This window comes from Lygodium microphyllum, chromosome 17, assembly GCF_053477565.2.
Source record: "Lygodium microphyllum isolate KBCC chromosome 17, Lygodium_microphyllum_v1.1.10, whole genome shotgun sequence".
Classification (NCBI taxonomy): Eukaryota; Viridiplantae; Streptophyta; class Polypodiopsida; order Schizaeales; family Lygodiaceae; genus Lygodium; species Lygodium microphyllum.
This window is the reverse complement of record NC_141151.1, coordinates 20268221-20281930: the sequence shown is the minus strand read 5'-3', so window position 1 is coordinate 20281930 and position 13710 is coordinate 20268221. Positions and strand designations below refer to the sequence as shown.

General features: G+C 41.1%; 1 protein-coding gene across 3 annotated transcripts in view; it reads right to left on the bottom strand.

Annotated features, from left to right (window-relative positions):
* Window positions 1-4562: 4562 nt before the first annotated feature.
* The window catches only part of LYK3 (protein kinase family protein / peptidoglycan-binding LysM domain-containing protein), a 50475-nt gene continuing 41327 nt past the window's right edge, over window positions 4563-13710 (bottom strand). For 2 of the 3 annotated variants that reach the window (XM_087697129.1, XM_087697130.1), the window contains exons 3-11: window positions 8756-9034; window positions 8500-8645; window positions 7462-7551; window positions 7223-7328; window positions 6892-7043; window positions 6716-6813; window positions 6321-6468; window positions 6047-6154; window positions 4563-5950 (exon numbers count right to left, since the gene is read on the bottom strand). In XM_087697129.1, coding sequence (XP_087553255.1) covers window positions 5786-5950; window positions 6047-6154; window positions 6321-6468; window positions 6716-6813; window positions 6892-7043; window positions 7223-7328; window positions 7462-7551; window positions 8500-8645; window positions 8756-9034 — 1292 coding nt within the window. In that variant the 3' untranslated portion in view covers window positions 4563-5785. Of the gene's footprint in view, window positions 5951-6046; window positions 6155-6320; window positions 6469-6715; window positions 6814-6891; window positions 7055-7222; window positions 7329-7461; window positions 7552-8499; window positions 8646-8755; window positions 9035-13710 lie in introns of those variants that run through there. The other variant, XM_087697131.1, reaches the window with a different exon arrangement.

Below are 13710 nucleotides of genomic sequence, written 5' to 3'. Positions count from 1 at the left end.
ATGTTTTTTGTGTGGCAATGAACTTACATATACCATTCTTTGAGACAAAATCATGCTTCCATGTCTATCTCTGTCATTTGCTCTATTTTGTCCTCGATGGTGTCATATTGCTGGAAGGTGTTTTTCTCTTTCTAGTCTCCATGATGATGGGAGAAAAATATGAGTGATCAAAAAATGTAAAATTGAAAGAATGAATATCCCATCCCCCATGACATGCAATAATGAAACAACGAAGTATAATATAAATTAAAAATTCTATATTAGGTTCTTGCATGCAAAATATTTATGACCTCACCACTTGGAATATCAGCTAGCAAGTGTGGCTACCTCCCACCCAAAAACTTGGTAGCTAGTATACCACCTTATCATGCATATACCCCTCAATTAATGTAATGGATGGGGCTTGGTCCTTGTATGTCTAAACTAATTTATATTATGAGTTTGGACTCTTCCTCTAGAGTTTTGCATAATAGTGGAGTCATTGAACCTTTTTCTCTCCGTTGATCTATTCTACAAGGTTGTCCTTGATTCCTTTGTTCATTGCTCTGCCCACTCATCCCATTTTGATAATATTGTCGCATCTAACAGCCAATGCTAAGGTGGTTGGTTTCTCTCTTCCTTCAATAGAACAATTGGTAGACCAAGGTCTTGCCAACGACACCTTTATGTTCTTGAAGGCTATCTGTGGTAATATTTAGAGAGCAATGGAGTTATGGGGCTTATTAGCCCTTGCTTTAAGGGCTTTGCATAATTGCTTCCAAATGAACTCTTGTTAGCTACACAGAAAGTGATCTTCAAGCCTTAGGCTAGTAAGGTGAGGTGGTCCCAAAAGACACGATTTGCAAACATTTGGGATATCCTTTTGGGATAAATGTCCCAGCTAACTAACTAGATTTTCACATGCATTACAGATAAGTCTATATATTTGAAATTGCAATCTCTTATGTGGAAAATCACTTTGTTTCTTGCTTTGGAAGGCCTTCAAACCACTTAAGCCACTACCCCTTGGCTATACTGTGCATTTTTGTGATCGGTGACTTCGTAAGTGTAACGGTTCATCTATCTCATTTTCGTTATCTAAGTTCATAACATCTCTCTTTTCTATGAATGGTTTGTTATATATGGTTCGTTGCATTTCTTCGAAAACAAATAATGTTCTAGGTTTGGCATTAAATATATGAGCTACATTGATGTTTCTTATCTTTGTGGATTTGAAGTAATTTGTGGATTTGAAGATAAGATAAACCACTCTATGATTCCTAATATCAAACCATTTTGGGATTTACATCATGTGTATAGAGATTATTTATTCCCTTGTAATTAACAAAAATTCATGGAGCTAGGTTGTGGCCCTAGGTATAATTGCACAATGAAGGCTATGCAAATAAATTAAGATCTAGGGTTTGCTTTGAATACATAAGCTACCTTATGTTTCTTGTCTTCATGGGTTTGGAGAATACGTAAACCGCATTACAATTACTTGCATTAATACTAGTCTTGTAGCAAAAAAGCCACTTTTGTAGCAATTTGGACCCTCTATAAAAAATCACATTTCTTATCAATGAGAAAGATTAAGATGAAATGGTTTTAGGGAATGTGATCAACACAAGATAATAGTTGAAAAAAATAGAAAATATTAAAACAAGCTAGGAATTGCATATTTTTATGTCCACCTTTGAGACCATTTTTGCAAAAAAACAAAAAAATTTAGTGCCTCTAATAAAAACTCTCTTTTTTTTTAAATCACGCCAAATCTTTCATGAAAAATACTTGAACATATATATTATGCATTACTATTAAGAGAATTGCAATTAGATAAAAACTATCATCTTTTGTAAAAGCTTGAAATAGCATCGTTGAGTGCTGTTTTAACATATTTTTATGCACTTTTGAAAATCCAACCTTTGTAAAAACTAAATTTCCACTTGAAATTTACTTCATACCTTTTATTTTAGTATCTTAGAATAAAATACGGTCTCCTTCACAAATTGGTGTTTTGTTAAATGTGTATGAAGACAAGTGGATAACTTTGAACAAGGGGAATTACGAGGCTAAGTGTTGAGCTGACATTACCCATGATTTGAATCACAAGTGAGGGACCAAGTTCTTAGACTATAAATGCAAGTATAAGTGGTTAACATGAAAAAACATTTTATAAAAGAGAAGCAAAAAGAATCTATCTTGGGTGTTATGCCATCTAGATAGGGTACTTTTCCAAGATGTCAAACTTGTCTAGAGGCACACCCAAAATTAACAAACCGAATGATGGATTCGAAGGGTGAACATTGTGGTGCCAAAAGTTCTCTTGGTCGAGTATAAAGATGTAATATTAGGAGATAGGGACCCCAAAAAAAAAAAAACGTCCCTCTTTGAAAGGGTGAATACTAAAGGTTATACGCAAGGCAATACTTGGCGCAAATACAAGTGTGCATAAGTGATCTCATGGAGTAGAGACACAATGCAATGATGCAAAAACTCTTAAGGTAATATACACAAGGTCATATATAAGGTAAGATAACACTTAATTGATTTGATTAGAGGTTAGGTTTAAAAAACTTGTAATTTATACAAATTGCTCAAGTAAACAACATTGATTTGAATAGACATTAGGTCTTAAAAAACTTGAAGATAATAAAAACTCACTATATGCTAGGAAATTGGATACATCAAGAAACAAAGTGATGGTTTGAAAGTCTAATGATTTTTATAAGCCGTTTCCTTGAGAGAATGGAGATGTAAGTTGACATGAGCTTAGTGGCCAGAATACCAATAATAATATGACAATATTGTGGGTGGACTCATTATGACCAAGTTGAAGCAATGCATAGCTTAATGCTATCTTATACTCAAGTGATGTGTGAACAAAATCCCCTTCTTCTATAGGCCAATAAGATTGTAACTCTTACAAAAGATACCAAAGGATATTGCAAATGAATCTGAATCTTTCCAAAAGAGCTCATCACATACATGAACTCATACAATTTGTTGAATACCCAATGAAAATGTATTGCCTTGGAAGAATCCACATGTCACAACACTAGGGAGCTTAGACAATGCCTATTCGCATAAATAGATAGTGAAAATTTACACAAAGGCGTCAAGAAAAGGAGCCATGGATGGACATTTGCATTAATATGAGTGTAAGTAGCATTTCCAAAGGGTGGTTCATGTGGTCTTTTGGACGATGATGATGGCCAATATATGGAATTGGGTAGATTTAGGTGGTGAGATCATGCAAAAAAAAAGACATTATAAGGATGAGATTGAAAGGATTAACGCTAGATGATTAAGGTGGGAGGAAATGGAATCAATATGGTGAGAGGGTGTAAAGGGAAGGATTAAGTAGAGGGGGGGAAAGGAGAGAGAAAGTGGGGATCTTGATGAATTTACAATGAGCCAAGAGAACTAGCAAAGAAGACTCAATGGAATGAGCAAAGAGGAGAGAAGAAGATGGTAACTTCACACTTTATTTTTGCAAAAGATAGGACCCATAAAAAGAGGACAAGAGTAAAGGAAGAAAAGGTACTAGCACTGGAGGTGATAAACCACTTATGAAGTCCATTTTCATGTTTAATTTGACATAGACCTATAACATCGAGCATTCAACCAATAAGCTTGGGCCATAGAATTAATGAGGTTTTCCTTCAAGACCTAGCACAATAGGATAATGTGCAAGGCTTACTAATAGAGTTTTTCTTACCAAGACCATCATTGCTAAGTTCGAGTTCACACCAAAGTTTTCACTAACTCCATATCTATCAAAGGTATTCATATTCGTGGCGTGAGAACATGGAAATATATTTTTAATTCCTAGAAGCAACCAAACACAAAAGTTTACGCATAATTCAGTCGAATTAAAATTTGCCATGTGTAAAATAAAGCATTTTCCACCGATCTTTTTTATTTTTCCTTGCGATATATTGAGAGAGAGAGCGCGCGCTTTCTAAAGGCAGTTCTTAGAAGGCGAATACGTGAAGGTCAACACATTCAGCGAGAATGTTATTAACAGCAACCATGGCCTACACGAGGCCCAACCGCTAACACCTCCATTCCTCTCTACTTGGCCCACATCTTTTCAGGCAAGTGTTGCGTTCAATGATGCACCCGCCTTGGTTACTTCGTTGTGCACCACAGACAGACAGAGAGAGAGAGAGAGAGAGAGCTGCAAATCAGGGGTTTAGACCTAGATCCGTCAACTTGCTTGCCTATCACACAAAAGCACAGTCAAGGGTGTATGCCTGCTCGGAAAAAAAAAAAGAGAGAGAGAGCTGCAAATCAGGGGTTTAGACCTAGATCCGTAAACTTGCTTGCCTATCACACAAAAGCACAGTCAAGGGTGTATGCCTGCTCGGAACGTGCCTGAATTATGCTGGAGCCTGCCGGCAGCCGAAGTTACAGGCATATGATCACATCTTACTCCGTCGGGCAAACTCATGATCGTCAAAATGTGGTGAGTTTTTATTGGATGTTGAGCTCTGCGCACATAGAGATACTATGATTCTCCAAGCACCCATTAGGCTACGGGATAGCCTTCGATACTTGTGTGGACGTACCCATTTCTGTTTTTTTTCTTAAAAGTTTGCGGAAAGGGCTGCGTGTGCGCAGAGAGAGAGTGTGTGTGAGAGAGAATAAGAATTAGAGTGACGACAACGGAAGCAGAATTAAGAAGAGAGACACCTTAGCAAGGCGAATTATTCCTTGCATGTTCAGATTTGAATCTACTTTGTTTCTGACCTTGGGAGGAGGCTTGGGAAGGAGCTAGTGCTTTGAAACATCCTTTAACCAGAACTAAATTCAGACAGTGTAGGAGTATAGGTAGATAGATGGATAAATGGATATAGATAGATATTGATTGGATCAAAGGTAAATAGAAAAGTGTAGCGGTCATGAAGCTATCTAGTTATTCTGGATCTGAGGTTCAAGTCGCTGGCAAACTTAGCGTTTAAAACCCATCTAAACAGCTCCATTGAAGAGAGGAGAGACTCGTCAATCGAATTCCTTAGGATACTCCAATCAACCGATGGAAGAGCCTCTTGAGAACCTTGGACAATATTAGACCCAGGCCACGCCCAGGTCAATTTTTATTGGGCTAGTCGATACAGTTGCGTTTGTAGAAGATGTGACTTCTGATTGGTTCAGCAATCGAATCAACGGGGCGGGGTGCATGTGCGCGTTCCGTCACTTTTAGATCAACGCGTTGATTCTTTTGACCTTACAATGGTAAACATTGAGTCCATCGTGTGAGCAGCGTATTAGAGGGTTGATGGAGTACCCTCTAAAAATGAGGGTACTTGACCTTGCAGTGTTCACCAGAGCTGTGAATTAGAGATTGGTTTGTAAGACTTCTCTCCTTGTTGCATTCTCTCTCTCTCTCTCCCTCTCTCTCTCTCTCTCTCTGCACACACAAGCTCCAGCGGACTGAAATGGTGGGGTCAGGACTTGCGTGTTGATCTCTAGTCCATATGCTTGGGCGTGGTGTGGCTCTAAATATTGCATCCAGAGATGATTGTTTGTGTTTCAACCCAGACCTTGTATTTCAAGTTTACATCAAGTTTAAGTAGATCATTTATACCTGCACAGTTGATATCCCCCTTATACCTGCTGATTCAGGTTAACAAAATGCGCCGCATAAAATGCAGAATTGTGATATAATTAGGCTAACGGACATGACTTAAGGCACCACAGTGTAGACTTTTATGTTCGTACTGCTCTCTTTCATCCAACTTTACCGGTACATTGCCTCATATTTCGAAATTCGGGGTACATCTCGTTCAGAAGAGTGATGCTACCTTCCTTGAATGAGTCCGCTAAAAACCTGGCTATTGCCCGCAAGAGTGGCTTCCCACTCAACAGATGAGAGAAGTATTTGTGACAAGGTAAATACCACATACTTCATGTCTGGTCGAAGAATTGGGTCTTCCTCTACACACTGCTGCCCGAGCTTGGCCATCTGCTCAATGATCATAATAGCCTCCTTCATCAGTATCTCATTCACCTCTAAAAGAAAAACGTGGGTGTGAAAGCCTGTTTAACTGGTTGTAAGTACCTTGTAAAGACAGTCCTGAGGATACATATCTATCAGGTTCGGATCTACAAGTTCTTTGAGTCTGCCCATTTGCAAAGCGTTGGGAGATTCCCTCAGAGCTCTGGACATCTGCAATTACTAACCTTACTTAGAGCATCCTCAAACATCCTAAACATGTTTTAACCAAGGAAGGTAAACGAACGAAACCTGTCAGAAGCATATAATTCCATAATTGTAGTATGTCAAGCCTAACTTTCTATCCAGTGATGCAAAGACTGCAATAAGGATGCCTTACAATAGAGATCAATGAGCGTCTTTCAGGTGTGCTTGGCATTGCGACCTTGCTCTTTGAGATGGCTTCTTTCCCAGTAATGAGCTCAAATAGAACCACACCAAATGCATATACATCACTCTTCGATGTGGCTATACCATCACGGCTATACCTGCAAAAGAGAGCAGGAAAACCCGTAGTCCTTATAATCAGACATTAGAATTGCATTTTGAATATGCTATAATCATCACACAGATTGACAGCAACCGCGTTTGTATTACTCATGAGACACCAACCTCTGCATGGCCCCTATCATACGAGCTTTTCAAGGGTAAAATACATGTAATTTATGATTCAAGACGTAAGGTTCCTCGCGTTAATAACTTCAAGTTCATGAGTAAGAAGATTATGATCATTACTCTGGGGCAAGGTACCCGAAGGTGCCAACAATCCTTGTTATAGAAGTTTCCCCACCGCTGGTCTTCTCAACTAGTTTGGCTAGCCCGAAATCTGCAACCTAGAGGGGGGAAAAGAAATCGATTCAGTGACATAGCCGTGATTGAAGGTGGAAAGAAAAGATCTCTTCGCTTTTCACCTTTGCCCGAAAGTCGGCATCCAGTAGTACATTGCTGGTTTTGACATCACGATGAACATAATGCTCTTTGGTATGCTCATGTATGTATTCCAGGCCCCGTGCTGTGTCCAATGCAATCTGGACTCTCGCATTCCATGTTAAAGGTGTAAAGCCTGCAAAAAGCCTAACATTCACTCCATCAAAACATAGAAGAGCCTTACCATCTCTCCACCGCAACTACCCACGAGGGCTACACGACACCACAAAAAGAGCTTTCCAATACGCAACCGGCTCCGCACTTCGCGCCGAAATCAAATGCACACCAAAGATTTGAAAAAGGGCACATACACACCTTTGGAAATGGGATCGTGCAATCGATCGGCAACGGCTCGATGCTCGGCATACTCGTACACAAGAAATAACTCATCTTCATGAGATGCATAACCGAGAAGCTCATTCTGCATTACAACAGCATAAACGGCTCTCGTGGTTGGGGAGGACATATCGAAACACTGGATCCCTAAAACCTTCACACCTTTTGTATCACAAATCTTGCACAAGGTTTCTATTTCTAGTTCAGCAGAAACTCACCAGATTTGTGTGATGGAACTTGCACAAAACCTTCATTTCAGCAAGAAACTCTTTAGTTATTGTTGCTTTCATCCGCTTGATAGCCACATCCTGTTAACATTACAAACTCCATTATCTCTACACTGTATTTGCGTGATATTTATACTCGTTCTTTTTTATGGCTCTCATAAAATTTCTAAGTTATGCGTATTATTTTACAGGGACTCAAACCAACACTGGCATGTCAAGTGCAAGTTCTCGCAAGTTCGAATCCTGCAAGCCTATTTATCGCCCTTGCACTTCAAATCGTTTCTCCTTCAAGAAAGAATTTGTAAGGCGCCGACGAGATACGTATTAATGGCGATGGGATCCAACTCCTGTACGCGATTGACCGAAAGTTCCTGTATGCCTGCTACTCGGCGAGGCTACTGACCAGTGACCAGGGATGCGATGCAGGGCATGAAAGTCAGCTGGGCAAAAGTCGAAAACTTCAGGATCAGGACAAACACGAGCCTAAAAACGCTACATCAGTAGTTCCTCTCGTTGTTCATGCCTCCCAGCTGAGCCAAACCGGTGAAATTCTTCCATCTTGTTAGGTTTGATATAAGGATCTATGTTCTCTCGAACGGCATCCTTACCAGGCTAAAAATTTAAGAGCTACAGGCATTTTGAATGTCTGTGCATATTCTTCATTGGCTATGCAATGCCAGAACAATGCCAACGTTCTATCTACGATACAGAGCAAACATCTTTACTTTTCACGACGCAAACCCTCAGTTAGAGGGAAGAAGCTCCCGGGACGCTTCTCTACCCATCAGGGATGAATTATCGCAAAATGACACAAACATCAACTTCATTTGTGCAATAAAATATACACAAATACTAGTGCAAATGTTCCTAGCAGACAACAGCATGCGCCTACAGATAATGCTAACCAGATAATATTATTCCAAATTTAAACCCATGACAATGGTATTAAAAGAGCATTCCAAATGTAAGACCGTTACAATAGCATTGTCCCTAGGGACACTGCTAGCTGAGGTAAAATACAAGATGTACCTGATCCCTCAGCACTCCGTAATAGACAGTGCCAAAGGCTCCTTGCCCAAGCATGTTTGACTCTTTGAAGTTGTCTGTTGCAATCAGAAGCTCCTCATACGTGTACACAACTGGCTTTTCAGCATCCATGGAACCAGTCATCATCTCTGCTTGAGAAAATCCCCCCCCCCCCCCCCCCAAAACAAAAAAAGTCAAGAATAAAAATGATAAACAAACAATAGGCTCTCAATGAGTAGCATAGAAGAGAAGGCCATACCTTGAGAGAGAGTTGCTTGCCCTCTTGCACTTTTGTTTGAAGCAGGGTCCACATTGCAGCATAGTGCAAGAAGATTCAAGCTGCTATCTCCACAGGAGGACCACTTCTTGTCTTTTATGGATCTTCCTTTCCCTTGACTTGCACTAGCAGCATGCCGACTAACAGCAATATTCCGAGCACATAATATCACACCCACAGCTGCCAGTACTAACAGGACTGTGCCCCCCACTATCCCCAAAATGAGGCGAAGCAGTGAACTAGTAGAGCTTGAAGGTATGCCTGTGGGAAGATGCAGAAGGAAGAAGCTCAGAATCTCAAGACACACAAACTAGACCTTATCAACTAACTTGCCTGCCACAATCACTAGAATCTGGCATAACCTTTGAGTTTCTCTGTTAGCCGATATCCCAGAAACAAATTTGGACGACAGTGACATGTTTAAAACAGGTCCCACTGCATGCAGCTTTTGGTGCATGCAACAATAGAGTCATGCATGACAAGACTTCGAGACCACCATAAATAAAGGTCCTACTGCATGGATCATTTGGTGCATGGTGCTAAAGGGTCACACTGAGCAGCACAAGCACAAGAAGACTTAACGAAGGTCATGCTGCATGCAGCTTTTCGTGCATGGCACCCAGGGGGTCACACCAAGTATGACACAAGTTCAAAACAACGAGTTGAACAAAATTATCGAGTGCTGAGTGAAATCAAACCAAGTAGCCTATCTACTTATTATTGAATGATGAGTGAAATCAAACAAGTAGCCTATCTACTTACTGCATTTGAGGTGCAATCATCAGTAGACAGAAGAAGATAGTAAGCTTGTCAAACCTCGAGGGTCAAGCTCAACCCCCTCTGTTAAGTTACCTAAGATCTTAGCCTAAGTCAAGCTCACAATTAATGGCTAATTTGTTCCACCCTCGTACAGCCCTGTTAGGTCCTAATTTAGGTCTTAGGTCAGTTTATGCTTCTTCTCAAGTGAGTACACATCAATTATCAGCTTTATGGTGCTTCCTTGATAGGAATATCACTCGTATACTCTGCAACCTGAATACCTCCACAGGTGAGAACCGCTTTGACTCTTGGTGCCATTGGCCTATGCTGGGAATCCTACTTAAACAAGGAGCTCAAATGCACCGATTTCCTTCCTATCCCTTTGCTGCCCCTTCTTTTGAGTCACCAAAATCCAAGCTAGCATTAATACTGAAGAGCCATGCATTTGCATGTGATTTTAGCTCTTCAAAATCAGCCCCAAGAAAGCATTATTCACATTGAAAACACTTTTATTTCCACAGTAGGACAAATGCCAAAAAAACTCCTGTAAAAAGGCATGTTGTGGGTATCCCAATGTCACTCTCAACCACTCTCAGTTTCAATTCTCATTCTGACAACCACTCTCCTTCTCCGAGTGTTGCTCCCTTCCTCCTACAGGTGCCTAGTGGATGCAATCACTACAGAGCTGTTGCCCATTCAGAACATCGTGGAGTGGCTGGCATCTCAGATTGTGTGTCGCCCAATAGCTGCCCATATCTTGTTGACCTGCTGCCAACCTGTGTTTTGCTTCTGAAGGGCTTGATCTTCACCTACAGCAGTCTTCACCACATCTTTAGGTGCATTTATGCTTGCTGATCCTTCTACAGGCTGTCACCTGGTTCCAGCAGGTCATCATCATCTTTCATAAACTGCCATCTGCATTTTGCTGATCCCAACCATCAGGAGGCTGGCAAACATCTTTAGATGCTGCTATCGTCATCACCCAACAGTCACCTTTCAGACACAGCAGGTATTCTTCATGTACAGGTTGTCAACATCATGAACTCGGGACTGCATCTGCGTTCTATGCTGCTGTTGCCGCTACAGTATGTGGCACACCTGCTACAGCAGTCACCCTACTTCCAGAAGGCTATATCCATCAGTAGACAGACGTGTTTTGTAGCTACAGTTTGCTCCATCAGCTTACTTACACTTGCATTTTTGCTACTGGACCCTCTAGAGATCATTCCTCTTTGTCCTAGAGCTATGGACTGTGAAGATAAGCTGGGGTTTGGATAGAGAAAACACAAAATGTATGAATACGACTAAAACACGATAACTCAAACAATAATACAATAAACACAAACCCTAAACGCAAAAACATAAACACAAATAAAGAAAAAAAAGAACTCTGAAGTGAATGAATCAATGCTGTAAATGAATGATAGAATGGACAGAATGCCAGAGCTGTCCATCAGCCAGTGGCTCTCATGGGAGCAAACTGAGGGAGGTGCTAGAATTACTAAAAAAAGAAATGCAACTGTCCAAAGATGATGGCAGCTGATTACAGCAATAGTGGGAGACTAGACGACAGCTATAGACCCATAGTGGCAATCATTGGGGGTTGGATAGCTAGTGGAAGAGGGCTGATGACCAAAACTTGCAAGACAAGGATGGGTTGAATGGTGGGCAACCTATCTATTTATAAATGTAGAAGAATCCTCCCAAATTAGGGTTTCGCTTATGGGATAAAGAAACTCTCTAGGACCACGCACCTTCTAATGAAACTTGTGGTAATTTATATGTTTTGGGGCTATTTTAAAGAACTAATTAGTTTGTAATGCATTTTTAGCTCAATACCCCCTCTCAAGCCCAAAATTGAAACCAAGAAGGGACTAGAAGAAAAGCTGAAGCCCATTTTTACTCCAAGGTGTCCCACCCCAAAGTAGCCTAGGCATTGGACAAAAGGTACACATTGGCTGCCTAGTGGCCTACAAAGTCTATATAGGCAAAAAGTTATCTTACCAAGGGAGCCCAAGTGATCACCCCAAAGTGGCCAAGGTATCGAACAAAGGGTGCTCGTCGGCAACCCATTGGCCAACCAAGATCTACAAAGGCGGATGGAACCACATTGAACTTCCTTTTTTTATTTTAAATTAAGATATGGTTTGCGGCCTATTAAATTACTATGCCCCAAGGGGAGAATGAGAGGGATGAGTAGATCTAACCCATCATAAAACAAACAAGCTATCTCCCAACCACTCAAGGGTATCAATGATGAAGGAAAAGGAAGAAGAGGTATGTAGATGAGGTGGTGAGGTGGTGAAAGGACCGTCGATGGAAATAGCCCACGATTTGCTCATGAGTGCTTTGCATAATGGGATGCAAAGAGTATGCTACATGATGAGAATGTGTATGTAGCAAATGCCACTTGGATAGTGTTCCTTGTGGGAAAATTATTCACTTGTCCAAGCACCCCCTTACAAAGATGATGATGATCATGAAATGCAAACAGGAGTTACAATAAGGAAGTGAGGCCAATATTGAAGACAAATGCCAAAACTTGTACCATAACAATGAAGGGTAGGAACCCCCTCTCAACCATGGACGACAATGCCGAAGAAGGAAGAGAAGTCTGATGTTGGTCTTTGTATGGTATCGAGAATCATGATGAATCTAATGATCAAGATAGACCTAACACCCCTTAACTGGAATGGCCAAAGGAGAATCAGCCTTCTAGGTACGCAGAATATGCCCATACTCAATCTCAAGATGGGGCTCCAATCCTAATCAAGTGGCATAGGCAAGCCTGAATCTTAACCTCGGGAGAGGGCTCCATGCTAGTTGAGAAGTGCCAAGAGAGGAGTCCAACATGCATGCAAATAGATCCAATGGATGAAGATGAAAGACCTGACCCTCCCCAACTAGAAGACCGGGATTACCAAGGCAACCGAGATGGGCCCGTACTTGATCTTGGGAGAGGGCTCCAATGCTGACCAAGTGTCATAGGCACGCCTAAAACTCAACCCACGAGATGGCTCTGATGCCAACCAAGAGTAAGAAGGCACAACCACCAAAGTAGCAGTCCACCTATCATGAAAAGTAAACTACAAGTGTAGATAATTATGGTTGAATTATAAAAACACCTCGATTGAAGGAAAAGAAAAACCTAGAGAAAAAGGATACTAAAGGCCCAATCTCAAGAGAGAAGATATTATCTCCCTCTCCATGCTGATAAAGACAATAGTCCCCAAGGCACAAATCGGAAAAACAAACCTTTAACCCTTGTAGGACTTGCAATGTTAGTATAACGTCCCCCTAGGATCCAACCTGCACACAAGACACAATACATGCCATACTCACAATGAAAGGGACTGGACATTAGACTCACCTCCCAGCCATAGAGCCAAACGCCGAGCTTGATGGAAGCTGGCAACACTCCATCACCACCACATCCCAAGGATTGGCATCTCATACCACCAACCCACACCATCCAAATGTACGGATACATTGGCCAAGGGACCAAGAATCCAAGAGTGGTGATCACACAATGATGTGTACAATATAGGGCCTTGAGTCCTATAAATAGGACTCAACTGCCCAAACCCTAAAGTGCCCTTGGTACATTTGTACTAAGTCACTTCATGACCACTGTGACCAATACTACTAGAGTCCATACAGATGTTCAGCAATGTAACAATTCATTCTAAACGGAAACACAAAACCCAACATGAGAGGATCAACAAAGAAACCTACATATCAGATGTTTCATATTGAGATCTTTGGATGGCGTGCTAAAAGAAAGCTTAAGTGAGTGTAGAATGCAACGCAAGACTTGAAAAAATACGGTTAAGCCTAAAGAAAATATAGCCTAACTAGTCTAAGGTGCCCAAGGATAACCTAGGACTCCTAACAAACTCGCAAAGGGAAAGGTAAGAACCAAATCAGTCAAAGATAGTACAAGGAACGAATCGACGGGGAGATCCAAGATCCACAGGATTAGTGGCCATCCACTGATAACCACGAATGCCATTGTGTGGAAAAACTACACTACCTCCTTGGGTAGGACCTCCTCTCAATCTCCTTGGAGAGACACTACCACTACTAGAAGGGCTAAACTTGGTTCAAGAATGGGGATTGAATTTAGCTTTGGTGTGGTTAGAAGACCCTTAGCTAGGGATGAGATAATTTTGAATGTG